The 27,822-nt window shown below is 39.8% G+C and overlaps 2 protein-coding genes across 2 annotated transcripts in view; both read left to right on the forward strand.

Annotated features, from left to right (window-relative positions):
• LOC117296680 overlaps positions 1–9,522 on the forward strand; it is a 28,747-nt gene extending 19,225 nt beyond the window's left edge. The window contains exons 26-38 of the mRNA XM_033779710.1: positions 179–313; positions 607–672; positions 1,306–1,371; positions 2,275–2,486; positions 2,841–2,932; positions 3,376–3,512; positions 4,020–4,223; positions 4,600–4,676; positions 5,043–5,150; positions 5,474–5,644; positions 6,227–6,367; positions 6,543–6,624; positions 7,031–9,522. Of these exons, the coding sequence (XP_033635601.1) occupies positions 179–313; positions 607–672; positions 1,306–1,371; positions 2,275–2,486; positions 2,841–2,932; positions 3,376–3,512; positions 4,020–4,223; positions 4,600–4,676; positions 5,043–5,150; positions 5,474–5,644; positions 6,227–6,367; positions 6,543–6,624; positions 7,031–7,174 (1,635 nt within the window). The 3' untranslated portion in view covers positions 7,175–9,522. The remainder of the gene's footprint in view (positions 1–178; positions 314–606; positions 673–1,305; positions 1,372–2,274; positions 2,487–2,840; positions 2,933–3,375; positions 3,513–4,019; positions 4,224–4,599; positions 4,677–5,042; positions 5,151–5,473; positions 5,645–6,226; positions 6,368–6,542; positions 6,625–7,030) is intronic.
• A 1,627-nt stretch (positions 9,523–11,149) lies between these two features.
• The window catches only part of LOC117296681, a 48,045-nt gene continuing 31,372 nt past the window's right edge, over positions 11,150–27,822 (forward strand). The window contains exons 1-7 of the mRNA XM_033779711.1: positions 11,150–11,325; positions 17,572–17,705; positions 20,844–21,263; positions 25,223–25,499; positions 26,259–26,385; positions 26,753–26,907; positions 27,371–27,484. Coding sequence (XP_033635602.1) covers positions 17,596–17,705; positions 20,844–21,263; positions 25,223–25,499; positions 26,259–26,385; positions 26,753–26,907; positions 27,371–27,484 — 1,203 coding nt within the window. The 5' untranslated portion in view covers positions 11,150–11,325; positions 17,572–17,595. The remainder of the gene's footprint in view (positions 11,326–17,571; positions 17,706–20,843; positions 21,264–25,222; positions 25,500–26,258; positions 26,386–26,752; positions 26,908–27,370; positions 27,485–27,822) is intronic.

Consider the following 27,822-nt stretch of genomic DNA (forward strand, 5'->3'; position numbering starts at 1 on the left):
TATTCCATGCGCATATTTGACTATAACAGACGCATTTTAGAATATTTCAGACGCATATTTGAATAGTCAAGACACATATTTAAATATTTAAGCTGCCAAGAGGCTTCTAAATATCCTGCTGATAATGAAAAACAAAATACCTTCCAAACACTAATTGTCTTCTCTGTTACTTTCAAAGATGGACAAATTTGTTGCGTTCGACATCCGCACTTCAATGCTCATTGATGGTACCGTCGATTCGAGACCGGTCGTTGCAGAAGTCATAAGAGCAAGAGAGATCATGTCCATGTTTGACACCATCACGTACAGTAAGGTAAGTTGAGGAGTTGTTGCCATGATCTGTAAAAAATATTGTGCCTTAAATGTGCTTTGATAAATCGAATGGTAGCGTGTCGTGGATGAGTGTCTACCCTGGCTTAGAGCATCTGATTCAAGGTCTGGAGTTTCTGACCAATAGAGTTTGTGTTCCAGTCCCCGTTGTGGCACATGTGTCCTCAAGCATGAGATAACTTACCATTAATTGGGACATTAAAATCTTAAATGTAAAGCATAAAAATACGCTCAAGACATCCAACGCCCATTACTTATTCTTTGTCCTTTATGCAGGGTGCATCTCTTCTGCGCATGATCAAATATTTTCTTGGAGAAAGCACTCTCATGAAGGGACTGAAGGTAAATATCAGCAAGATGTTTGATTTTTTTGAAGTTTATTACACTCATCTTGCTTTGTAGCAAAGCAACTATAAACAAATCACATTCTGAAGTGCTTTTGTTCAGCATGACATGAAGATAGATAGATGAGTAGATAGCTACAAGATGAATAACAGATAATTTAGACAAACAGAAATAAGACTTGTAATGCGCACGTATCCACCCTGCTGGGTGTTAACGGCACAGATAGAAGACAAAGACATTATTGTACACTGACTTCATGCAATACAGCAATTGAGCAATTGACGCACCTCCACACAATGCGAGTCGCTTTTCGTACCAACTTCGTTCCCAGGGATAGTCGATCTCGCGGTGCCAATCTCCAGCAGATAAACGACCTAGACATTGCAAGTCATTTGCGTTTTGAATATTGGGAAACACATTGGGGATTGATTTCAATTGCGAATGAAACAAACTCGTGCACTTCGAATGTGCGGAACGACGCGCCGCCGTTGCTGGGGTGCTGGCTGAGTAAATGGTTTTATACATCTCTAAACAATTTACACAGTTTCCAGGCAATGGTCTCACTGCACATCACATAATGATTTAATTGTCGTTATTTACATTACCCGTGTTTTTATTTTTGTCATGTAGAGTTTATTGCGAGCAGCACAGTACGACTCGATAGAGAATAGCGATCTGTGGATCCATTTGGAAAACGTAAGAAAATCGAAATTGTGTGTCACCTGGAACTGGTATTTTTTCAAAACAAAGCTTTTGTCACTAATATATGTGTTTTGATGAGTGGAATGTGAATAAACAGTTAACTAAGGTTTTAAAAAATCAGTTCTTATGTTATTTACAAATTTAAGAGTTGACCCCGACCCGAGAGGGCGTTGTTCGTGACGTCAATCGAGGCAGACTTTGCCTGTAATGCGTAGAGTAAACACAATTGCAAAGTACATGTACGGACCAAGTCGTGAGTTTGTACGTTTAATTTGTTTTTGTTTTTTTCCGGCAGTGCCGGACCAGGTGTATTGCTGCTGAATGCAGAACAACACTTTTTGAAATGTACCAACTCACGACTTGGACGTACATGTACTTTGCACGTGTGTTTACTATACGCATTGCAGGCAAAGTCTGCCTCGATTGACGTCACAAAAGGGGTAGGCGGAGTCAGCCCCCCAAACAACTTTATATATTTTTTAAACATATAAATCGTGACAAACAATTACTAAAAAAATTGTTTTATTGTTCGTAAGCATATACTCTTATGTTTGTAAGAAAAAAAAATCTATTTCCAGGTGACTTTAAACAACCCACTTTTGCATATTCAAAATGACTAGCCATACAAGCCTCCCTTGATCACGACGACACAGTCCCTTTAAACATATTATTGTGACGACATCAGTCTGAGTTTCATGATCTGGTACCCAGAACTTCCTTAATCAGAGTGTGACATGTTCACGTACTGTGTCAACAAAATGTTTCAAAACCAAACACTTCTGTTATGTAGATTATAATTCAAGACTAACTTTACGGGTACAGAGACTTGACTCTGTTTTTAGCTTGTTCACAGTTACCAATAACTGTTTGGTAGACAAGTATTATTTTATATTTCAGGCAGCCATAGAAGACAACATCAACCTTGAGTTTGAAGATGATATGGACCTAGGAACCGTCATGACGTCGTGGTTGTCACAAATTGGTCATCCAGTCATCACGATATCACGAAGCTACTCTGGTGACGATAAGATCACAGCTACGGCATCTCAGAAAAGATTTCTCACTGACCCGACCACTGATGTCACAGCCACGCATTTCCCCGATTTGGGGTGAGTTTCAGTATTCATATTATTTCCATCTAGAGCTTCGATTTTTGCCTACTTTTTCGAACTTAGTGCTTGTCTGTCTGGCTGTCGGGCTTTCTGGATGATCTTTGCGTTAAGGAATCTCGAGAAACTCTCACAAGGGGATAAAAAACACCAAGCTGGCAACGGCCAGTTTATCATTCTCTAATAAACATTTGAATTGCGCACACTCAATGAACTGTGATCCAGTATATGACAGTTCTAGTCATTGTTTCCTTTATATAAATTGGACAATTGTCAAATGTAGTACAAATTCTTCTCGGTGTTTGAATATAGGGTTTCAGTTATATCATTCACAATTTAAGTACTTTTTGACAGATATCAATGGTATGTGCCTCTGGTATACGTAACATCAGCCAATCCCAACTTTAGTGCACCGGAGTTAGAATGGTTGTCACCAACAACAAACGGTAGGTGATGGGTTTAGACACATTCGACGATCTTTTCATAAAAAGAGAGGATTTTCTATACACATCTGCATATGCCAACGTCAACATCATTGTAACTGTTAATTGTCTTTGTCCAGAATAAACAGTTAAAAGCAGCCTTGCATTTGAGCCCTTTCCTTGATACATAAGAGTTCCATTTACCTCATTTCATTTACTTACCATGGGTGGGGGGGGGGGGGTGGGGATACAGCCACTGGAACGAACCCTTTTACCCATACCCGTTATAAAAACAAATGTTAGAAAACAACTTTACTTTTGTCCAATGGTTACACATAACTGTTTAACTTTTAATTATGCCAACTAAAATGAATTAATGAAAAAAAAAAGTATCATCTGATTAATAATAAGTTGATGTTAGTAGAATTGAAGCTCATGGTCGGTTATGTAATGATCTGTTGGTATAGTAACGATAGAGAGAGACGATATTGGTGGAGATACTGACTGGCTCCTCATGAATATTGATCAGGGAGGGTTCTATCACGTGAACTATGACGAAACAAACTGGAAACTTCTTGCTAAGCAGCTCAGTGATAATCATCAGGTGAGACTTAATAATCCCCTTTCCAAACTGCGATTTGGGCTTCAATTCAGTTCAGTTCTGCAATATATTTTTCCACACACACTATGCAAGCTATACAAAATTAGCAAGCATTTAGTAACTTTATTATAAACCTATAATTATACAAACTTTTAGAAAGATAGGTTATAGCAGAGATGAACTCTGAGACCCAATTATTTAACACCTTGTATGTTTACAAGGTGCTACAGCGCATACAGCAGTCACAACCAATAACACCAGGGCGGACCCCTTCTCTTTTTGATAAGTGCACTGGGTTCTTTTACATGCATTACACAACACATGGGACCAACGGCTTTACGTCCCATCCGAAGTGTCTTGCTTAAGGACACAAGTATCACCTGGGTATATATGCTAGTTTGTGCGTGTCAATATATATTTTGTCATATTTTATGATCACATCATTCAATGTGTTTCTTGGTCACAAAAGTCACAAAAATGTAACATTTTATGTTCCTCTTTGAATATCAGGTAATATCTACGGATAGTCGTTCTTCTATTGTCAACGATGCCTTCCAGCTCGCCAAGGTTGGAGAGATAAACACGGCCATTGTGCTAGAGCTGATCTCATACTTCAGAGACGAACGGGAATATGTACCGTGGCTTATGCTGACCGTTAACCTCAGATTCATCAGAGAACAGTTGATTATGTCAGACAGTTTCAGTAATTTCGAGGTGAGATATGAAACATAACTTTATCTTCAAATTCATGAGAATAAAGGTTTTCAAAAATAACACCTCAATTGTGACATAATTAATATGAAAGTATTTCTCAACATGTGCACTCTACGGACTACCGGATCCGAGCTCCTTAGGGCCTGACTCATATATGGGTCAAAGTGACCGGGAAATGGGTCAAACTGACTTTGACTTTGTAACAACTGTAGCTGACACAAAAGGATGCCCCCTAGAATCCTCTGGTCAATTCTGGAGATTTTAGAGTGTATTTTGAGAAATTCATTAATTTTATAGAGAAGAATAACACTTCAAAGTTTCTTTCCGAGTTAAGTGAAGTTTCATCTCTTTTAACCTTTATAAATTGTTCTTTCAGGCATACATAAAAGATCTGGTCACCCCAATTTATGACGTCACCGGGTGGGAGATTGAAGAGGGCGACATCATTGAGGAGTTAGTTCAACTTTAATGTCCTTTTTGTAAAGTTTAACAAAGTACATTTATTAACGGCGCACATGTAGTCTTTATAAAGGGTATAAAAACAAATGTTTGCAAAATATTCGTAAACTTAAAGGTTTTGCAATGAACTGTAATAGTATTGAATGATGGAGGAATTTGGAAGACAATTATGTTGTTGTTGCTGTTGTTTTTCTTCTCATTCGTTTGTATGTATTTTTTTCAGACAGACATTAGTTTTTAAATTCAAGACAATTCGGCAATTAATTCGTGTCTTTTCATCAAACAATCACTCTTTATTTTCACCAGAGTTTGAATTCTCACTTGACATTGTTGTATTGTACCTTTTGCTCACCTATGCAGGCAGATGCGAACATGTATCACTGCCATTGCATGTTTGTACAATGTTGAAACCTGCACATCAACAGCTGCCGATCTGTTCAGACAATGGCTCGCGGATGCCTACTTTTAGTAAGTATGAAATATTTCATAGTCACAAATAGTCGCAACATAACCAGAGTGAATAAATCGACTGCCTTGAGCAAGGCTCTAACCAGACTTATCAGATTGTAAAAAGAGAATGATTTAAAAGTGACCAATGAAGGTGTCACCTGAATGTACGTAGGTATAGCTTGTTCCAAAGTGTTGGATCTATGACCGACAAAACCTAAACCCCATCGCCAAAGCGTGTCATGATGCGGGGTGGGTCACAATTCTGATTTATATCTCATTTAAGAGCGTGCCAGTTATACTTTGTGTGACTGATACAGTTTTTGCCATACACTCTGTTGCAGTATACATCCCTATATGAAAACCAACGTCCTCTGTGCGGGCATTGCTGGGGGCAGCCGGGCCGACTGGGATGATGCTTTTATGGTGTATTCAAACCACAGCACTGATTCATCACGGGCTTATGCAATCAGTGAAGCCTTGGCGTGTAGCAGGGACGAGGCTACATTGAGCCGGTGAGTACCTTTTCGTTTTATATAAGAATCTGAATTTAACCCCCCTTACCCCCAGCCACCCCCCCCCTTAAAAAAACCCCGCCAAAACCGGAAAAACGAACTTCGGCTATACCAAACAACTCCGACTCCCAATTTCCGTGCACATAACTTGCTGAACATTTGCTACAACACATCATTTGATATCCCATCGCTATAAAGGTTTGGGTACGTTTTCAAAATGTCCATAGATTTACATTAAACTTACAGGGTTTAAAGATAATGATAGTGGAAAGCTTCCCTTCAAATGTTACTTACTGAGGTGCTGTAGTTTTTGAGAAATGAGTAAAAAAATGTCATTAAAATAGGTTTGTAAATGATTAAAATAATTTTCGTCTCATGAGACGAAAATTATTTTTATGACATTGTTTTACTCATTTCCCAAAAACTACAGCACCTCAGCACGTAATATTTTCAGGAAAGCTTTCTACTATCATTATCTTCAAACTGTGTAAATTTAGTGTAAATCTGTGGACATTGTGTCTTTTGTCCTACAAAAGTTATAAAGACCCTTTTAACAGTTTTTATTCAATTATTGGTATGAAGGTACTTGAAGCTGATACTCAACAGCAGCATCACAAGTAGAGGTCACGGAGGCACAGCCTTAGCGGGAGTTGCCGCTAACCCACTGGGAAGAGAACTGGCTTGGGACTTCTACAAGTCTAACGTGGGCTTCTTCTTGGAGAAGTAAGTCAAATTGAATAATTTCTTAAATGTATTGCATGTTAAATGTAAAGTACATCGTGGTATCTATCTTGACAGCTTGCTTGACTTCGTAAACTCTACTCGGTTTCCAAAGTTGAACTGCGGTAGATGACGCTTATTAATATGGTCCAATTGATTGCATTTATGTTTCTTGCAGTTTTGGTCACAGCAGATACTCCTACTCGAACATTATTGGAAAAACCACTTCTGGATTCACCACAAGAGAGAAACTGATGGAGGTAGGTTAATTGACGATGACTGCTCACATCAAAACATAAAAATATGCTTGTCTTTTTTTTAAAGACGAGCCCTTATTTAAAGTGAAACAGGGGAAATGGGATCATAACAAAAAAACCTAAAAGGTAGGGAACAGACAGGGGACCAGTCTACCCAAAGGGTAAACACTGGCACTGGCATCACAGACCTAAAACATCAGTGAATAAACTTGCAGTCACATAATAGCTTTCAATTTCTGCGTTATGATTGGTCTGGTATGATGTGACGTATAATTTGTTGGCTACATACTCCAGCAACAAACAGTGACTGTAGTACTTTCGCGGCTTGTCTGCTGCTGCATGTACTATGTGCGCAATGCTTGTACGTACGACAATGTCAAAGGTCAGTCGTTGTTTGAATATTCAACAGGTGGAGCACTTTTTTGAAGATCATCCTGATGCAGAGGATTGGAAGACGCAGTTCGATGAGGCAGTGGTAGAAATAAAGTCCAACATCGAATGGGCGGACAGACACCTACATGGAGTTACAGAATGGCTAGAAAATGCGGGGTAAACTTTGTGACACTGCAATCATTTGTTTTCCCTTTCGCAGTGACAAAAAGTGACTACAAAGAATTGATGTATACAATCAATTTGTTAGAGTTAAAATAGATAGATATTTATGCTATTGTATGTCCTTCTCTTGCTGTATATGTAGATACCCCCAAAATGCGGGAAGTTCAACTCTTTCTCTACTTTTTAAAGATTTTAAAAGATTATGGTTCGAAAAAATTTTTTATGAACCATCGTACTTTTAGTGGCTGTATATCAACATAAAGTTTTGAGTTTTAAGATAATATTTTATTGAGCATACCTTGTGCAACTCATATTTTTTATCATGAAATCATTTTCTCTTTGTGTTACCTTTATTGCATTGTTATTACTCCTATTACACATTTGTGCCCGAAGTAAAGTGTTAGATGATGAAACTCAATTAGCAGATGATCAGAGTATAGACATGTAAGTGGTTTTATTCGCATCTAGATTAACACAAAAGTTGATTCATTGTATAAAAAAAATGTTTCCTTTGATGAAATATCTACTTCTTTTCTTTCAATGGGAAACGGTGATAAATTAATACAGTAGATTTGAATTTAATTTGGACTTTGTGTACGTTTTCACCCATTGCCAGGTCCTTTTGACACTGATCTTGTGTTTATCTAACTCAAAATAGGTCTCGCTGACTCGTATTAACTTATGTTTTCGTGACCCAGAAATGGTTCAGGGCCCAATGAACTCGGACGCGCTAAAACCTCACTTGGAGATTATTACACCACTTAACGGCTTGAGTTAAGGTCTACGACACCTCAGCACCAGACTGCATGCATCATGTACATAAGTCTCCCGCAAATCTACACCAAATATGGAGTCTATGGACAGTCCCTTTAATTAATTCTAACTATTTACCCGCTCACTGATAAGCCGTTTAGTGGTATCGTACAACTATCATACTTCTGTGTCAGTCCGTTCTAGGAGCGAAATCATCTCTCTTTATCTTTGTTTATTGGTTCAAATGTGTGCTTCCAAAGATAACATTAAGTGGTTGAAGGCAATCATAAAAAGATAATCAAAATATGGGCCCATTAAAAATGAAAGCTGTGATAATACACACTGGGACTGGCTTATGTATGATTCAACCTATAAGAAATACTGCGTTGTCATGTTTGAGATTGTATAACGTCTAACAATGGGCACACGTAATGCTTTTGTAAATTTTATGTTTTTATTGCTCTGCCAACTGGGGTTTTCAAATGAATCTCTATGAATCTGATAAATGGCAACTCCAACACAGTGTTTTAATTTCACCAACGGCATGGTAATGGGAATGACTTGTTGGTGATGCCACAGGTATAGAAATATACACACAGAGAATCAAACTAGAACACCGCAGTTTTGCAACGTGTTACGGTATCATGGTTTTAAATGGTTTCCTCTTCAGCACCGTGAGTTGGTAATAAATGTCGATGGCATTACTGGTAGGCTAGTGCCTTACAGCTATAGGTTTTTTTAAATGTACCAATATGCCGATAATCACCCATAAATGATGTCACATAGATTCAGACACAATTTTACTCTCATCTGCAAGTTTCTTTAAAAAGTCGGAGAGGTATTCACATAGGAGCTTCAATTAAATGGCGTCATATACAGGCAGGTTACCCCAATCTTTGCATACATCGTGCAACTTCATGGCGGGTCTATAAGTTGTTTTTTTAACACGGTAATAACGGGTGTGATTGGAGAAAAAAAATAGATGACCCTCAAAACTGCCAGGTCAGAAATTGACACGGTTTCGGCCTCAGGGGGCGTGACCCACTTCTCGGTAAATATGACCTTGAATCTGTGTCAAAAAACGCAGAAATGGGTCAAACTAGCACATAATCTGTTAGCTGGTATCAATTTTTGTGTCAGTTCAATTTAGTTCAATATCCCATTTTATACTAGTTTGGGGGTTAACCAGACCCAGAAATGGCCCACTAGACCCCTTGGGCATGTAAAAGCATTTTTAGGCTAGACGTTTTATATCACATTGAAACGATTACGAATGAATGATTTTTCCACCTGATTTAACAACAAACCTTATACCACATTTTATAACATTATACAATTCATCGTGCTCCACATTATAACTCCCATGTATTAGGTGCAAAGGTCAGGTTATTATTACCTGTAAATTATATTAAAGGGCAGGACGGGGTCTTATACTTTAGCAGCTTACTGAGTAACTGGGTAGGTTCTTCACTTTAAAACGGAAGGAAACTGGTCAAAACAATACAAGAAATGGTATTTGATTAGCTTGTAATGGAATTCTTACAATCTGACTAATCGAATTGTTTTCAATGCACTTTGGTCACGTTTGGTAATGTCAAGGACCAGTATTCTCACTTGGTGTATCCATTCTACCTCCATGGTGTATCTCAATATATGCATAGTATAACAACAATTTGGGGTGAAATCGTCAACAAAGTTGCTTGAAAAGAATATAAGAAAAACACCCTTGTTGCACAAATGTGTGAGTCTTCTTTTCATATTCAAATATTTTGGTGAGAAATTATCTCCAGCCTCCTTTTCAAAAGCTACGTTAAATACTCAAGAGGGAGCCGTTTCTCACAATGTTTGATACGATCCACAGCTCTCCTTTGCTCGTTTAAGTAAGCTTTTATGCCAGCATTTTTAGCAATAACAAAAAAATGTCCAGTGCCTTTAAGTTCATCGAATTCTTATGGTGATTGGAGCTCTATATGAAATTGAATTTGTCTCCAAGGTCATTACGTCCAAAGGTGAGTGTTCTATATTAAGCTCCAAAGTGATACTTCAGATTATGCATAATAATTATACTTTACGCTTTAAAAACCGACCATGAACTCACATACGAAACTTTACACAGGAAACTCTCTGTTTGGATTCTACAATAAAACTGGTACGCGTGTTCATCGACAGGTTGAAAACTCATATGGCAAGGACCAGACAAGAGAGTAGGTTACCTTTTTATAGCCCCAATGCCTAAATATGACGAGCAAAGACCCATTATTTCTTCCACAGAGGTAACAAAAGTATCTACTTATATCAGGCCGAGAAGAGCTTCCAACATTTCCTTTCTCCATGTTCCAATCAACAACTTCTACAGTGGTGGATTTCACAAAGGTAGTCCTAACTTAGGACTAGTCCTAGGCAGTGCTAAGAGATAGGACTGGTCCTAAGTTAGGACTACCTTTGTGAAATCCACCCCAGATTGTTCTCATTGCTATTGTTTGTGTGACAATTGGTTTGGACCAACCAAATTCCAGCTTACATACTCAAACAATAGCTGATCCATGGGGTTTGCCGACGTCACCTTGACCAAACATTTTCTGAACTTTGAGTTCATCTTTAATGATAACCCAAAAGAGCTAATATTTGCCGTATGAATTTTACAACCTGTGTCGAGTGACGATGTGCTACGGATTCCCTAAGGTGACTTTTAAAAACCAGGAAAGAAGTTTGGTCGTAGACTGTGCGCCCTCTACGGTCAGGACGCCGCAGTCATTCCAACTATGCCAAGATGCTTGGCGTACGAAGCTTTACTCACTGTCAACCCGTGCCTCCCCCAGCACAGTGCAAGTATCTCAATACAAGTCCATGCCCACTCCCTTCTTCTGTGGCAAAAGGGGGGAAAATTTACGTAACATGCCACCATTTTTCACTCATCGCAACAAGGCTCTCATTTGAGAAATTATATACTGTTCACTTCATAGCGATTTAAAAAAGTGGCGGATACAGTCAAGTTCCTTTCAACCATTTAATACATTCTTGTGTTTATTCATTATGTTACGTATGATTTGTGTGTGGGAATTTGTTTGATGTTATTTACAACCGAGTCCATCGATGTCATCTTTGGGGCTCCGTAGTATCTCCCAAAATAAAAGCATACACTGCACCAATGATTCGTACGCCAGACCAGCCCACGGGACCCGTGGAAGCAGAAGGTACAGTGGTGCAAAATTCCCCCGTGTGATTCCCCCAGCGGTGGCCCAAACTATCGCCGTAGATCACCGCATTTACCCAGGGGAAGGATTGGACTTTATTGCCCTGCGAAAGTAACGGAGAACCGAACTTCAGTGCTATCCGAAAGAGTTGGAGTGTGCCACCGTTAAGAGCTTGGAATAACTTCTTTGAAGATCTGCACTTGTGAGTAATTTGTACATTTCATGCCTATTTTGTTGTCCTCTGAGTTTATGTCGTACTCCTATGTTGTTGTTATTATGTTTCAAGTATCGCTTTACAATGCCACGCGTCTCTGAACAAGGTTAAAAGGTGTACATAACTAGGCCCCCGGGAGTTGAGCCCTAAGTTGCATTGCCATGTGGCACCTGTGAGTTTTACGAACTAGCATTGGAACAAGGTTGGTCTGCTCATCTGTCCTTACTCTATGGGCTTCTATTTATTCCTCCATGGTCTATGATAGACTGGAAGACAAGAATAAATTCGAAGTATCCAATTTCATTCTACAATCCCGGCCAAATCTCGTTGGGCCCCCCTGCCCCCTTTCAATGTTGGTTCCATTTGCCGACTGTCTTCCGAATTCAGTCAACATTGAGCGGGGGGCCGGGGGCGGGCAAATGTTTTTAATGTGAATGTGAATGGGAAGTGCACAGGGAACTGTTGTTTCAGGAAAGGGTGGCCCAAGCATTTTGGCCGGGATTGTCTGAGTGATTTTTGGAAAAATGTTTACATGCAAAGAACGCTTTGAAAAGATAATGAATGTCCAAACAAAGTGAATGTCTAATTTTAACAGTGATTATTTTATGGGGGTAGTGGTGTTTTGTTTTTTGGCGGGGTGGGGTGGGGGGGTGGGGCGGGTGAGGGACTGGCAGAGAGTGTTTATTGCTGGGTCAATGGGGGTAGTGGTGTTTTGGGTTGGGTTTTTTACAGGGAACTGTTGTTTCAGGAAAGGGTGGCCCAAGCATTTTGGCCGGGATTGTAGCTCCATGTGTGTAACCTTGCATATTTTGCTTAACTTGTTGCATTTTACTTAAAGCCTGTTAATCCCCAAGGTATGCGCTAGTAGAATGTAGAATGTGGAATACTAAAAGGTGTCTGTACTTCTGGTGGAATGGTTTTATTATGTGATGTAAAGCATTGCTTATCATATTCATTAGATTATCATTGATTAGGTTTGAGATAACGGGCTGGTAGGGATGTGGAGGGGGAGCAATGTGTTCACACAGACTGCCGCAAAAGCTTTGGACTTTGTCCCCCCCCCCCCCCCCGTGTCGGGAACTCCCCTTCCTGGGCCCTGGTTCGTAGAGCTACCTAATAACAGATAATTTTGTTAAGCAACTTGAACAAGTTCCTGCTACCACTTTTTTTTCCGGTAATGAAATACAATAATTATTATCTCTTCACCTAAAATGAGAACTTTTGTTTGTAAAAAAGGGTGAAAAGGGAAGTGTTGGCAGGATACGGAAAGTTTGCCAGCAACTTTTTGCGCGGCAACAATGAGCAGGATACAAGTTACATTTGTTTTTATTACATAAGGACTGATCTTGTATACATTCGTGCCTTTCTTGAAGGCATGTCGACACCGCATTCGTCATACGGGAATTTTTTTTATTTTGTGTCAAAAATGTCCACATAAATCAAAACAAGTGACACCTATAGTGAATAAGTTTTGATGTGTGCGGCCTTTTTTTAAATCAAAAGTAATACAACGCAATCTGTACTGGAGTTTATAAAACTTTATTTTTTGCCGGCAGGCAAATGTTCAACATTGAAACTTTCAAATGAAAAGTGAACTTTATTGTACGTACTCTTGCCTATAAATCAGCATTATTTTGACGGAAACCACACGATAACCTTGCCTTTAACACACAAAGTTCAAGGGGAGACATACAACCGTAAATCTCAACCCCATACAACCTCGAACATGTCGCACAATTTGACTTTTCATGTCCCTGGATTTCAGGGTTTACGTTAATTGCAATGGTAGTTTCACGCTACAATCTTAAACTGAACTACGGGAACTTTCGCTGTGTTTCGGATATTGTTCTGCAATCACTTCCCTATGCAATATAAATAGAGCCGCCATCTTAGAGGTAAACCGATTATGGAGCCATGGAAACGCACAAATTTGTACGATAAGGCGCACGAGATTGGCCAATGAACAACCTCCTTCTGACATCTAGGCGAGGGCGCCCTACTGAAATTAAACCATATGTAGGCATATAGAGCTATAAAGCTCTACGTATGTAGGTCTATTGCTGCAAAATCACTGCTTGTTTGATTATTTGACCTCGTTTCATTAATGTTAACATCCGGTGAAATTTTGAGCCCCAAAATGATTTGCAAACGAGTGTACCATGGTCTACCGCACGTTCGAATAACAATCATTGCTGCTGGTTGACAATTGATATTTACGGATTAACCCTAGGGACTGCTTTATACTTCTGCCCAAGAGGTTTGGCAACCCAACTTCAGTTAAAGGTTAATATTAACGAAAACAAACTGCCATGGACACTGCAACAACCGATACATTAAAGTTGACACCATTGTTTTTGTCACATGATAGATACCGAACAGAGGATCAAAATTAACGTTATAAGATTTTTAAATAGCACCGACTAATCGTGTTGGCATAAACTAGTGTTATTTTTACACCCAAAATGTAATAACACATTTGGTGTCAATTTGAACACCCTGTTCATTGCAGTGTATGAGTATATGATGACCACACTTTCCAACCCACCTCGATCACGTCGCCACGCCACTTCTTTTACCATTAATTGGTTACCAATACTAAAGAAATGTTGATTACTTGTGGTCCAACTATTGACTATGCCTAGAGTTGTCGTAACGATAACTACTTATTCTAAAAACCGAAATTTTAGCAAAAGTATCCTGAGCTACTGTAAAATCCAACCTTGTCGTCCCCAAACACACAGCTGTTATTTCGATCGCCAAATCGAAATAGTACAGTCGACTCTCGTTATAAAAAGATCGCTGGGGACGGGTCAACTTTCCTATAACACGAACGTTGTTATAAAAGGACATCTAAACAAAGAAGCTCAAAGCAGAAATGAGATTTAGGACTAAGTTCAAAATGTATTCTTTACAAGCAGCCTCGTTATAACCAAACTGTTTTATATAACGATGGTTGCCTGTAAGGACAGTTGGTGGTCATCACAGCACTCAAACAGACCTTTACCAATCGGGAACGCACCGTGGTCTCCAGGTTTAAAATTTGTCCGCTCTCTTTCAGCACTTTGTTGTGAGATTTTAAAGATAAATGGTGCGCGTTATACAAAAAACACATTATTAACTGCTGACGAGCCGGTATGGAACCCGACTTGAACCAAGTCTAGGTTTTCCCTCTCGATTTAAAGGCAGTGGACACTATTGGTAATTACTCAAAATAATTATTAGCATAAAACCTTTCTTGGTGACGAGTAATGGAGAGAGGTTGGTGGTATAAAACATTGTGAGAAACGGCTCCCTCTGAAGTGCCATAGTTTTCGAGAAAGAAGTAATTTTCCACGAATTTTGATTTCGAGTCCTCAGATTTAGAACTTGAGGTCTCGAAATCAACCATCTAAACGCACACAACTTCGTGTAACAAGGGCGTTTTTTTCTTTAATTATTATCTCGCAAGTTGGATGACCGATTGAGCTCAAAATTTCACAGGTTTGTTATTTTATGCATATGTTGAGATACACCAACTGTGAAGGCTAGTCTTTGACAATTACCAATAGTGTCCACGGAAAACGTAATATTGCGCCCGACAGAAACCTCTCAACAGAACCTCACCCAAGCTCCTACAAAGTCAGTGTATTCTGGATCTCATGTTCCATGTATTCGTTAACCTTCTACCCTTTTGGCAAATAAAAAATGATTCTTTCATTTCAGATATGTCGGGTTACAATGATATACACAGCGTGAAGTACTTATTCTGCTGGCGGGCACTACACGGTGGTTAAAGAGAAATTCAAATCAGTTTAATTCATCTCAATTCAATTCAATTCAGTTTTAGCAGCACTATGAAATGGAAATCACGCAGTAAGCACAAAATCGGCCGCTAAGCAGCTCTATGAAATTGGGCCCAGAGGTCAGTGGCAGGATTGGTCAATAAACAAACGAAACCACCCGTTGCTATGCCATTAATACCACATGATGCCTGGCCAGTTATACGCATGCATACAGAAAGACAAATCAACCCATATAATCACCTGAGAATCTTTGGACGGGAATTCTCGCTCAAATTCAATTTTTGTTTTCTTTCTCAAAACGCCTGTGGAGTTTACGGTACTGCCGGAGAATTCAAGTCATATATCTTTCAACGTGGTCTTATATCTAAATGTGGGTTAAATACACGAATGCGTTGTTGTCGTAGTCCCCTTGCGTCAATCATGTCTGGTTACGGACTCCTTATGGGGGTCACGATGGTGTTTAGTGAGGTTAATCAATGGTGTGACACCTGTCCACACATCACCTGGCTCATGCATCTCCCATCAACACTCCATACGAAAATACAACTGCTTGCCTATTGGTCCTAATGCGCAAAGCCGTTTTGCGCAAAGCCGCATTGCGCAACGTGGTCATGGACACATACATCACTGTTGTCCGATCTTGAGCACATTGACACACACTTTTTAGGAATAAGGCTTTATTTAAGATCAGTCAGAATGAAAACAGATGAAGCCTTTTATTACTTGAGTGAGAAATTACCTCTTTCCAAAATCTATGTTACTTCAAAGGGAGCGGTTTCTCACAACAGCTCTCCATTGCTCGTTACCAAGTAAATGTTAAAGATAACAATTATTTAGAGGCATTACAAATAGTATCCAGTGCCTTTACCATGGCAATGTTGGCGAAATGGTAGTATACCGCGTTCTCGCTAGCGGGAAAATTCCTGGCAAACATTGTAAATTGCAACCCATATGAAGTTGCTCTTTAAAAATAGCGCATTGCCAACACAACGGATAACCGTGGCTATACGTCGTGTATAGGTCGACATTCCCCACCCAGTCAGACGAAACTCTTCCCAGCGTGAAGTGACTCCACTGTTTAGGGAAAACCGGGTGGAAAATTAATAAAGTTACATACTTATTTTGTAAAAATAGAACTTACTTTAGACTGTTGCCTTGAGCTGCAAAATGCTCAACTGCAAAAAAAACATATTAAATTATATGTTATATATTGTCTGTTCTTATTTACGAACTATGGGGCTGAGTATTGGATTAGGGCAGCTAATTTCCAATGAAAGCATTGTTATAAATAGATATTTACTGCTGCATCGGGGATAACGAATATAGTATTTAGGGTTTTTAGCCCTTACTCCTAATGTTGGTAAATACTGTTATGTGATTTTAATAGCATTTGAGTGCAATCTTCTTTTCATAATTACATAATTATATTTTTATCGTTACCAGGGGTCTGGTTTTACACATCTTACGATGCGGTTTGTTTATACTTTTAATAACTTTGACAGCCCCTTTCAAAGTTGTAATCATTGTGTGAAATGTTTAAAGATTTTGAATAAATAAATTTCTAAATAAATAAGTAAATAAATATTATACTAAATACTTATCAAAGTTCTGTGAACAAAGTGATTTGCCTGTGGATTTCTTGTTCACGGGGCCCGGGAAGGTACTGAGTAAACAGTGCTCAAATAACGTCATGTGCATCATGCAGGCGAAGATTCCTTGCTGGTTGTACATATCCGCAGGCCTGTATAAGCCTTGTTCTTGAAAGGGCAAGGGGATCGAGGCATGTTTGCCTTGGTAAAGGGCGCCCTATGAGAAAATTAGCTAAGCTTCTACTGGAGCATTTCAAGGGCACCAAGGCATTTTTTCCCTTGGTAAAGGGCACCCTATGAGAAAATTGGCTAAGCTTCTACTGGAGCATTTCAAGGGCACCAAGGCATTTTTTTCCTTGGTAAAGGGCACCCTATGAGAAAATTGGCTAAGCTTCTACTGGAGCATTTCAAGGGCACCAAGGCATTTTTTTCCTTGGTAAAGGGCACCCTATGAGAAAATTAGCTAAGTTTCTACTGGAGCATTTCAAGGGCACCAAGGCATTTTTTTCCTTGGTAAAGGGCACCCTATGAGAAAATTAGCTAAGCTTCTACTGGAGCATTTCAAGGGCACCAAGGCATTTTTTTCCTTGGTAAAGGGCACCCTATGAGAAAATTGGCTAAGCTTCTACTGGAGCAGTTCAAGGGCACCGAGGCAATGACCAGGCGGGGGCATGAAGGCAATCACCTTCATTGAGATCTCCATAAAGTGTCAGCCCTGCATCCGAGTGTTGACTGATTTTGTCATGGGAACGTTTTGGTACAAGTGTCCCTGTTATTTTGTGGGGCACGAGTAACTTGGAAGAACTGAAATTTACTTATTTCTCATTGACATTGAAAAACATGTGGTTGTTTTAATCCTGCAGATGCAGTGATAACTCCAAATCAACATGGCGAAGTATCATGTGACGAAGCGTTCTGCAGTAATCCTTTTCATAGCTTTTCTGCTTGCTGCTACTTTGGTTGGACTCCTGTGTGGACTGCTACCAACGTGTGAAATGTGAGTTTTAGGAAAAGTTGTTTAGTATACTTCTAAGTATGATTCCTTGCATCGGATAAAAAGAATGATATTTATTAAAGACACTGGACACTATTGGTAACTGTCAAAGACCAGTCTTCACACTTGGTGTATCTCAACATGCATCAAATAACAAACCTGTGACAATTTTAGGTTCAATTGGGCGTCGAAGTTGCGAGATAACAATTAGATGGTTGATTTCGAGAACGCAAGTTGTAAATCTGAGGTCTTGAAATCAAACTCGTGGAAAATTACTTCTTTCTCAAAAACTATGGCACTTCAGAGGGAGCCGTTTCTCACAATGTTTTATACCATTACTGGTCACCAAGAAAAGTTTTATGCTTATAATTATTTTTAGTAATTACCAATAGTGTCCACTCCCTTTAAGACTAGTCCTAGGAGTTGTCAAAAACTTCTAAGTTATCTTCTAAGTTAGGGCGACCTATAACTCAATATAAGACTGTATACAAAAAAATAGTCTTAACTCTTCGAGCATTTGAAATCCATCCAATAGGGACTGTGACTACTTCCCTAAAAACAGCACAAATCCAGACACATCACACAGTGGCAGTGCCAACTCCGCCGTTGTTTCTCGCCTGACCCTGACTTAATGTCCAGGGAAGATCACCGCACAGTCGGGGGGCAACATTTACAGACAAGTTGTAATTAATGTCCTTGATGTAGAGTCTAGCGTCAAAATGTACAACAAAGTGTAATGCATACATGTTGTGTTGTAAGACTTCTGCTGATCTTAAAGGAACACGTTGCCTTGGATCGGTCGAGTTGGTCTTTGAAAAGCGTTTGTAACCGTTTTTTATAAAATGCATATGGGTAGAAAGATGTTGTAAAAGTAGAATACGATGATCCACACAAACATGCCTCGAAATTGCGTGGTTTTCCTTTTACCTCGTCGACTTACACGTCGGCCATTTATGGGGGTCAAAATTTTGACTCCCATAAATGGCCGACCATGTTAGTTCGCACAGTAGAAGGAAAACCACGCAATTTCGAGGCAAACTTGTGTGGATCATTGTATTCTACTTTTAAAACATCTTTCCAACCATATGCATTTTATAAAAAACTGTTACAAACGCATTTGTTTTGACCAACTCGTCCGATCCAAGGCAACGTGTTCCTTTAAAGGCACTGGACACTTTTGGTAATTTTGTCAAAGACCATTCTTACTTTGTATATCCCTAATACACATACCCATAAAATAACAACTCTGTGAAAACTTGGGCTCATAATAATTGGTCATAGAATTTGCAAGAGAAAAAAAATTCTTTGTTTCCTTTGTGTGCGTTCAGATGCATAATTAAGGTTTCAGCTGAGGTCTTTTATTATATGGGTGAGAAATTACCTCTGTTATCTTCAGAGGGAGCCGTTTCTTACATGTTACTAAATACGTTTTATGCTAACAGTTATTTAGAGTAATTTCGGGTCACAGTGACCTAAATTGGTCAGACCCCGGAAACCATTACCGAATCAACTCTGACTTAATTAAATGAGTTTTAGAATATTAAAGAGACTCACTGGCCCATGTCTTGGTCACACCTGACCCACTTCTGAGCCAATGACCAGTGTTCACCGTCTCGTACGTAACTAGTGGCCTTTCTCAAACCTCGGCTTAGGCTCCGGCTCAGGCTCCGCGTGCTGGTACAATCATCGGTACGCGCTGAAAATGCAGGTATAGAGGCCGAGCTGCGTACACAGCACGCGGAGCCTTAGCCTGAGCAGGAGCCCAAGCCGTGGTTTGAGAAAGGCCCCAGGCAAAAGCTTGCCCATAATCATGTGACATAGCAACTGTCTCCATAGTCTGAGGACTTCAAATTCAAGTGTTACCTTGTGGTCAAACACGTCTTTGTACCAGACATGTATTCAAATCTAACACGCAAATGGCTTCTTGGGCAGTTTGGCACGAAATCCTGACCGAGGCTGATCCGAATAGGGTTAAGGCCTATACTGCGACCGGAAGCAGGGTCAATTCTGATCCGGGGTCAACTGATCGAGTGTATGTACATTAACTTAAAGGAACATTACAGGTTAGAAGAAAACACTCGTCTTAGATAACAGAATTGTGACCGATTGATCTGAAACTTCATACACTGCAGGTTTGTCAGTTTGTAGTGGATTTCTTCAAGCGCTTACCCTGCCAGCAACTGTTTTGTTTGCAAAAACCAAGTAATGCTCCTTTACAGGCTGGCGTTGTATGACTTTAAATATTTATATGCCTAGTCGTTAAATCGTCTGTATATGCCTACGTATGGTAATGGCTCTGAAAATTAATGGTAAAAGAAACGTACGCGGTACCAGCAGCTGTATAAAAATTATAAATGCATTTTGAGAAACATTTCTCACGGAGGAGGCCTACTTAGCCTTCGGTTATGGAAAGAGATCTTTTTTTATCCCAAAAATTTGAATTATAAGAAGCGTTATGGTGGTAACGCTTCTCAGATTGTGTCTTCATATAGGAATTATTCTTCCTGTGTGGACATATTCGCCTTGGAATTTCGGTGATATTTCAAAAACGCGAAATTTTCACAGGTAAGAGTTGTATTGTATTTCCACAGGTTATTATATTGTACACATTTACATTGCTATATTTCTATAGGATTAAAACAATCGAACGGTTTCAAAAACCAAAGGTATACTTTGCATTTAAAGGCAGTGGACACTATTTGTAATTAGTCAAAATAATGTTTAGCACAAAACCTTGCTTGGTGACGAGTAATGGGGAGAGGTTGATAATATAAAACAGTGTGAGAAACGGCTCCCTCTGAAGTGACGTAGTTTTCGAGAAAGGAGTAATTTTCCACGAATTTGATTTCAAGACCTCAAGTTTAGACGGGTCTTAAAATCAAGCATCTAAAAGCACACAACTTCGTGTGACAAGGGTGTTTTTTTCTTTCATAGTTATCTCGCAACTCCGACGACCAATCGAGCTCAAATTTTCACAGGTTTGTTATTGTATGCATATGTTGATATACACCAAGTGAGAAGACTGGTGTTTGACAATTACCAATAGTGTCCACTGGCTTTAAGGATGAATAGGGTACCGACAAGACCAGCCTTGATAACGTGAGGGTAACTTTATATTATTACATTTGTTTTCTTCTTCAGAGAACCAGTCGTACCGGAGCCCCAAAAGCAAGCATGGGAGAACACCAGACTTCCATTGACCCTCTCCCCCGTCTCCTATGACCTCCTAGTCAGGACAGACTTGACCAATTTCGTCTTCAGTGGTTCCGTGGAGGTCCTGTTCGAATGTCTGGATTCGACGGAACTCATTTTGATCCACGGTAAGAACTTGGTCGTCGGTGAAGGACGGACTACACTGAAGCGGGATGGAGGCGGAACGGCGCCGGAACTACTGAAAGAACCCTGGATTTACGAGGAGAACCAGTTCATAGTGATCGAGCTGGACGGAACTCTAAAGAAAGGAGACATGTACAGATTGTACATTGAGTTCGAGGGACCTCTGCTCGATGACCTCTTGGGATATTACAGGATGTCTTACACTACGGCAGCTGGCGAGAAGAGGTGAGATTAAGCGATATTATGCAACTTATTTCGTTGCATAAAACCCTTTCATGAAACGGAGACGTGCAACTGAATCATTGTTTAGTACGATGAGCTATAAGTAGATCAGTCAATACTCGAATAGTATTTTAATGAGAACTATAGTCATAAAGCCACTGCAGCTTACATGTTCGTCACTTGCTGTAAATCAGAGCGGTGGGGATAAGCCTACTTTAAAAACGAAACAATGATGGACACGATAGGAGTTCTGCATGGTTTGGGTGTATTTTATAGACAAATTTACCCAACATCTATGTCACACTACTGTGTCAACCATGGCCCAATTTCATAGAGCAGCTAGGCACACAAATTTGCTTAGCATGAAATGTTTGCCTTGATAAAAACAGGATTACCAACCAAATTTCCACGTGAATTTCAGGATTAGCAAACAACAGCTGAATACCAATAACAAGCAATATGCAACAAATGAAAATTTAGTTGGTAATCCTGTTTTTTTTATCAAGAAAGAAATTTCATGCTTAGCAAATTGTTGTGCTATGTAGCTCTATGAAATTGGGCCCATATCTCAAAAGGGCAACCGATGAACCCAATGACTGTTTTTAATCTGCCCCGGTGTTTGTGTATGGGAAGCTTTATCTAGTAGTTTCGGCTTAGGGTGTTGCTGGAACGTCCAATACTTCAACTCGCCCTGTCGGGTAGAATTTCCGGTAGACAGAATCTCCTGTCACAGTACCAGTGACAAACAAAAATGTATTGCCGTTCAAGCTGTGTCCCAAAAGAAAACTCAATGCTGTCATAGCTTTTTAGTCATGCAATCGTTTGACGTGTACTCCGTCCATTGTTTTGTTTAGGCAATTATTATCAAACTGTGACATTGCGACAAATTGAAGAGTTGTCACACAGTAACAAGCTAGGTATGTTGGTGAACAAACAGCGACAATTCCAATCATTCAAAATAAATATTTCAAACTTCTTCAAATTTATTTATTCTCTGTTCACAGTATGGACACCAATACACTCATAATGGTATAACAAATACTGTAAAAACTGCGTAACGTAAGGCCCTACATTTTCTTGGTTAAATCTTTTCCCCTAATAGTAATTTGGGTGGTAGTGCTATTTGTTCACTGCCATGCCCACTGGACTTCGGTCGATTGTTAGGGTTGTTAAATACACATAATGCGATAACCTATCATGTATATTATAATAGCTTTCTGATAAAATTCCCTAAGTGGTGGTTCAACTGCCTACGGAATAGCACATTCTGCGTTTGAAAATAATATATACATAATTACAGTAACGAACTTGTTCGAGGGAACATTTGAAGACCAAAGTAAATAGAAGAGTTGGTACCAGGTAATGGAATTAATGAGTATGAGTTATTCAAAAGTCAACGTCAATGTCTGACATCCTGACGACCATTTCATGTTTACCTTTAAAATTGTCCGGGTCAAGAAGTTTATAAACCCCCGTACCATTGATTAGTCAAACCGAACATTGTCCATCCTCACTGCAGTGATATAATTTCAAAATTTGCAGAAAATGCTGCTCAGCAAATTTCTTTTTTAAGCAAATAATATTAGGAGTTTACAATGTAGACCTTGTGCAATGCTGCTAGTAACACAGTGCTTCACAGCAACGTTGTTTTGTGTTGAGGAACAATGATTTGTGCTTAATTTTGGCCCGTGTACCAAATTTCATAACTGAGCACAAAAACCTGCTTAGCACAGAAAAATAATGATAAGCAAAACAGGTAAACCAGCCAACATTTCATGTTAACCTTTTCCGCTAATCGTTTGCTTAGCAAAGAAATTTGTTAAGCAGTATTTCTGCTAACCAGCTTCATGAAATTTGGCCCTGGTCTGTCCTGATTCTAACTGTCTTGGTTTGTGCGGTTGGGCTACAAAAAGTGTTTGTCAATACGGTTAGAAGTGAGGTGTTTTATAAGCAGACTTGTTATTCACACAATATGACATCATTCCTTTTACTTCGTGAACTAACGCGGCCCGCTATTACAGATTGACCGGTGTCAGATGCAATTGTGTCCGCCATGCAATACTCTCCGCTCCGGACACTTTTGCATTATGCAATCGTGTCCGGGGCTATGCACAAACCGCCCGGTGGACATGTACATGGCTGTACATGTACGTGCGCGCGTAAGCGAGCGTGCATGCACTGAACCTACGTATATGCAGCATGAATATTCACATTTTTTATGATTGCAGCGAATACCCAACGGCCGAACATTTCCCATGTCATTCATGACATGCACTGTAAAACAAATGGCGAACGTGTTCCGTCGACCAAGGGCGTTTAATTTACTGCAAGGACGGTTGTGCACGGGAGCGGACACAACTGCATATGCAAATGTGTCCGGGCGGACACAATTGATATGCAGCAGCGTCCGGGCGGACACGATTGCATATGCAAAACCGTCCGGCGGACATTATTGCAAAGAGGAAATAATTGCATGCGACACCGGCGTCTAAAAGAGCGACCGTTCTTATAGGAGAACACAGTGGGTTCATCTTGGGTAAAGGTCATTGTGATAGATATCCAACATTTTGACACGCTCGTCACACCCCTGGGGTATATTTATGTTTGAACGTACAGACAGAACTGAACAAACAGTTTGAATTCAACTAACATCCTCCTTCTCCTTTGAATAAAACACGGTTCCTCTGAACAAAACCGTAGCCATTAAAATACCTGCTGTGGTTTTCTTTTGCGACCGGGCTGATCCATCCACGGTGCACATCTTTCCCTGTAAATATGACTTCTCAAAAAATAGTAACTCTAAAATAATTAAATATACAGTTACCTTCAGATACGGAATTATTTAGTACTTTTTTATGATCATGGGTTTGTTTGCAAACAATAGCACTCACCTAACACAAGCAGTTTTTGTGTTTGAACATCGTGTAATCTACTAACAAGAATCTCCGTGTAGTGATTTCGAAGTACATGACTACACAAGCACCAAGCCCTCAAAATGTTGATTTACTGGACCTTTTAATTGTTTAGAAAATATTGAAGCGTTTAAGTTCGCATTCTAAAAACGGGCTTCATGTGTGGACATTACAGTAGACCTCCGAATAACGCGTCGAGAGTTTAGTGAAGTTTCATGTTGAGCGTTAAGTATGGATCCGGCTCCGGGTCCCAGTGGCCTTTACCCATCGAAATAAAAAAAATACTCAGATTGATCAAACTCACCAGAATCCGAGCTAAGACCCTCTTTTTGACACAAGACTTTTGGTATAACCTAAAATCAGAAAGGGGTCCCTGCCACCCGGGTCATTTCTAACCGTATACCCGAGAGTTTTTCGATTGTATTTTGTATGATTTGCCATGTTCACTTTTGGTCCATAATATAAGTTGAATTGCATCTCCAAAATATCGGGCAATACAAAAATGGATTTGTAAAAATAGTTTTGTATTTCTATTCTTATGAATTTTTGTTGTTGAAAAAAGAAAATAATATGTTTCTTTTTTTACTGGAGGTGTTCTGACGATAACGTTTATAATCGAAATGTGTCAGGGTTTGTCAGTTTGGGATAACTAGTGGGGGTGACCTTTTAACCCTTTCTCCTCTTGTACCCAAATAATATGAGCTTAAGAAAAATAATGTTCTTTTCAAATCCCCGCTGTAGTTATGGTTCCTCTATTCAACCCTAAATCAAAAATTAAAAGACACGTCTACAATGCACACCAAGTCAGTGCGTAATCCTGGTGTGGCATTTGGGGCCTGGTGAGTTTGGAATTAGTATTTGATTCCAAACCCTGCTGTGATGACGTTTCGGTTTGTTAAAATTCAATGATACATTTTTTTTTAGCACAAGTAAAACAGATAATCATGTTGGAAGGGGCAATATGAACGACATAGGCCTACACAGTGACCGAGTGTGGACTGATTTTAGTTAAAGTTCTCACCCGAAATGTACTCCCATTATCATCCATAGGTTTCTGGCTAGCACATTTTTCGACCCAGTCGACGCCCGCAAAGCCTTCCCGTGTTTTGACGAGCCTGCCATGAAAGCAACATTCACCATTACCCTGGAGCATGAGCCCAAGTACCACGCCCTCGCCAACTCGGCCAAGAGTGGAGACGATGAAGTACTCAGTGATGGATGGATCAGAGCTACGTTCAAGGAAACCGTCAAGATGTCTTCGTATCTCGTGTGTTATGTCGTCAGTGACTTCAAGGCCAAGTTTACAACCACGGCAAATGGTGTTATAGTAAGAATCCCAAGTCACGCTGGTCCTATATTTTTTGGCGACTGTGAATAATGCACTCTCTAAAACCTGCTCTATGGATACTTTGGTTCATGTCACTTTATATTTTGTTGAGTATTAAGACAGTTGTTAGTCAGTTGTTGGTCACCATAGAGTTTGTTTTAGTACTACGACAGTTGTTGCTTAATGTTAACCCATTAACAATTAATTGTCTTTCTTTTTACACCAGAGATGAAAAGGTCCTATGTTTTGCCTAGGGCAAACGCCATGAAAATATTATTTGTTCCAAGTGAACAATTATTTCAAATATCCCTACACAAACAACAACATGAGATGACGAACACGGGTCACTGTAACTATATTAACAATACATGACAGAATTACTGGTATTCATTTTAATAATATTGCATTATTTTGTTCTGGTGAAAAAATTCACGAGTTCCCCCACTTATTTGAACCACATCAACTGGGTAAACATAATTTTATTTCTCAATAGCTGCGTAAAGCGATAATATCAACAGAGGGCGCTATGCTCAAAACAGCTGGCTGTCATCCAGTTCCCCGCACGTTTTCAATGTTGTTGCTTTGGGTTTCTCTTGAGTTGACCATGGCGGTTGACAAATTGAACAGTATTTTGTCTACCCTTTCAAAAATGAGATTGCTGTTTGGCAGGTTTTACTTATTGGTTTATTGGGTAAGAAGTCGGTTCCTGTTTACTTGAAGTCAAACACTTTTTGTTCACCTTTTTGTCTCGATCTAAAGTTCGGTGTTTGGGCCCGTGAGGACTACATCAACCAGACGGACTATGCGCTCGAGAAGGGAGCTGCCGTGTTGGATTACTTCGATGGGCTGTACGGGGAAGGTGTGGTTTATCCAATGGAGAAAATGGGTAAGTAACAAACATTGTAACTGTATTCAATATTGTGTTTATTTTAAACCGAATACCGATATATTATAACCAAGCTGAACATGTTGAAATGAATGAATGAACGGGCCTAGCCGCCAAGCGGTTTATTTCGCTACGAAAATGATTTCTGGATAATTGGAAGAAGTGGCAACAACTTAACAAGCTCATCACATCACAGTCCCGAGTCCCATCACTAAGCTGGCTATTTTGTTCTTTGTAATGAATGTAGGCAAAGGAGTTTCTTGAAACAAAACTGTGTCATGGTATGTACTAGCAGTACTACTATTATGTACTAGCCCAATCAATGATTCTGTCACTCACCCCATCTCATTTTTTTTTATCCTCCCAGATATGATAGCCCTGCCAGACTTCACCGCTGGTGCCATGGAAAACTGGGGTCTGATCACATACCGCGATACCGCCCTTCTTTACGAGGATGGAGTCTCGTCAGAGAGTCAGAAACAAAGAGTCTGTGCTATTGTCGCCCATGAGTTAGCGCATCAGGTGAGTGGGTCTTTTTAATTTCTATCTGTCTATTTAGACGTTTAATTTTAACCAGAATTGAGTACACTTTGAACCAGCGGCCCTACACAATGTTAATAGCATCAGTCCTCTATTGGCTTGCCCCTTGCACAATTGTGTCGCACACGAGTCAAGTTGCGTCAAAACCTGCCAATGTCGCCGTCAACTCAATGTAACATTTTTTTCGTACTCACAACAGATGGGTTGCAATCCTACGCGCCTATGACCGCCATCTTTGATTAATTAACACTGGAAAAGTGCATGCGTGTACGCGCTGCGCGTGACTCTGAGCCAATGGTAGCTCTTCATGCGTGCACAATTCATCAAATATTGCGGCCGATGACGCGTATTGCAATCCATCTGTAAGAAACCATGTGAGACCGAATTTGTATAAAGTAAAAGTGACACATCCACATCCTAACACAGCCTTTTTATTTGGTTGTAGTGGTTTGGTAATCTGGTAACGATGCAGTGGTGGGACCATCTCTGGTTGAATGAAGGATTCGCAAGCTACGTGGAGTACGTCGGTACAGTGGAGGTAGAACCAGACTGGGGAATGGTAAGGATTAGTGATTAGGAGAGGATGCACTAGACTATCCCATCATGTGTTTAAAGTACGGATTTCAGGATTGTTCATCGTCCTCCTTTGGTCCGTCAGATTATCTTGAAAGAGACAAACTACCCAACCACCACAAAAATAAAAGACTCTATTTTTTGTTATGATCCAACATGTAGATTGTTTAATAATAATATTTGAGTTTATATAGCGCTTTTTCACTCCCGAATGGGTGTCTCAAAGCGCTTCAAATTATTACCCCTGGTCACTGGGCCTTAATTCACTCCTTAAACCATCTCAGCTCCCTGGGGAGTATACAGCCTCGTGCAACAAATGCGCTA

This window comes from Asterias rubens, chromosome 11, assembly GCF_902459465.1.
Source record: "Asterias rubens chromosome 11, eAstRub1.3, whole genome shotgun sequence".
Lineage (NCBI taxonomy): Eukaryota > Metazoa > Echinodermata > Asteroidea > Forcipulatida > Asteriidae > Asterias > Asterias rubens.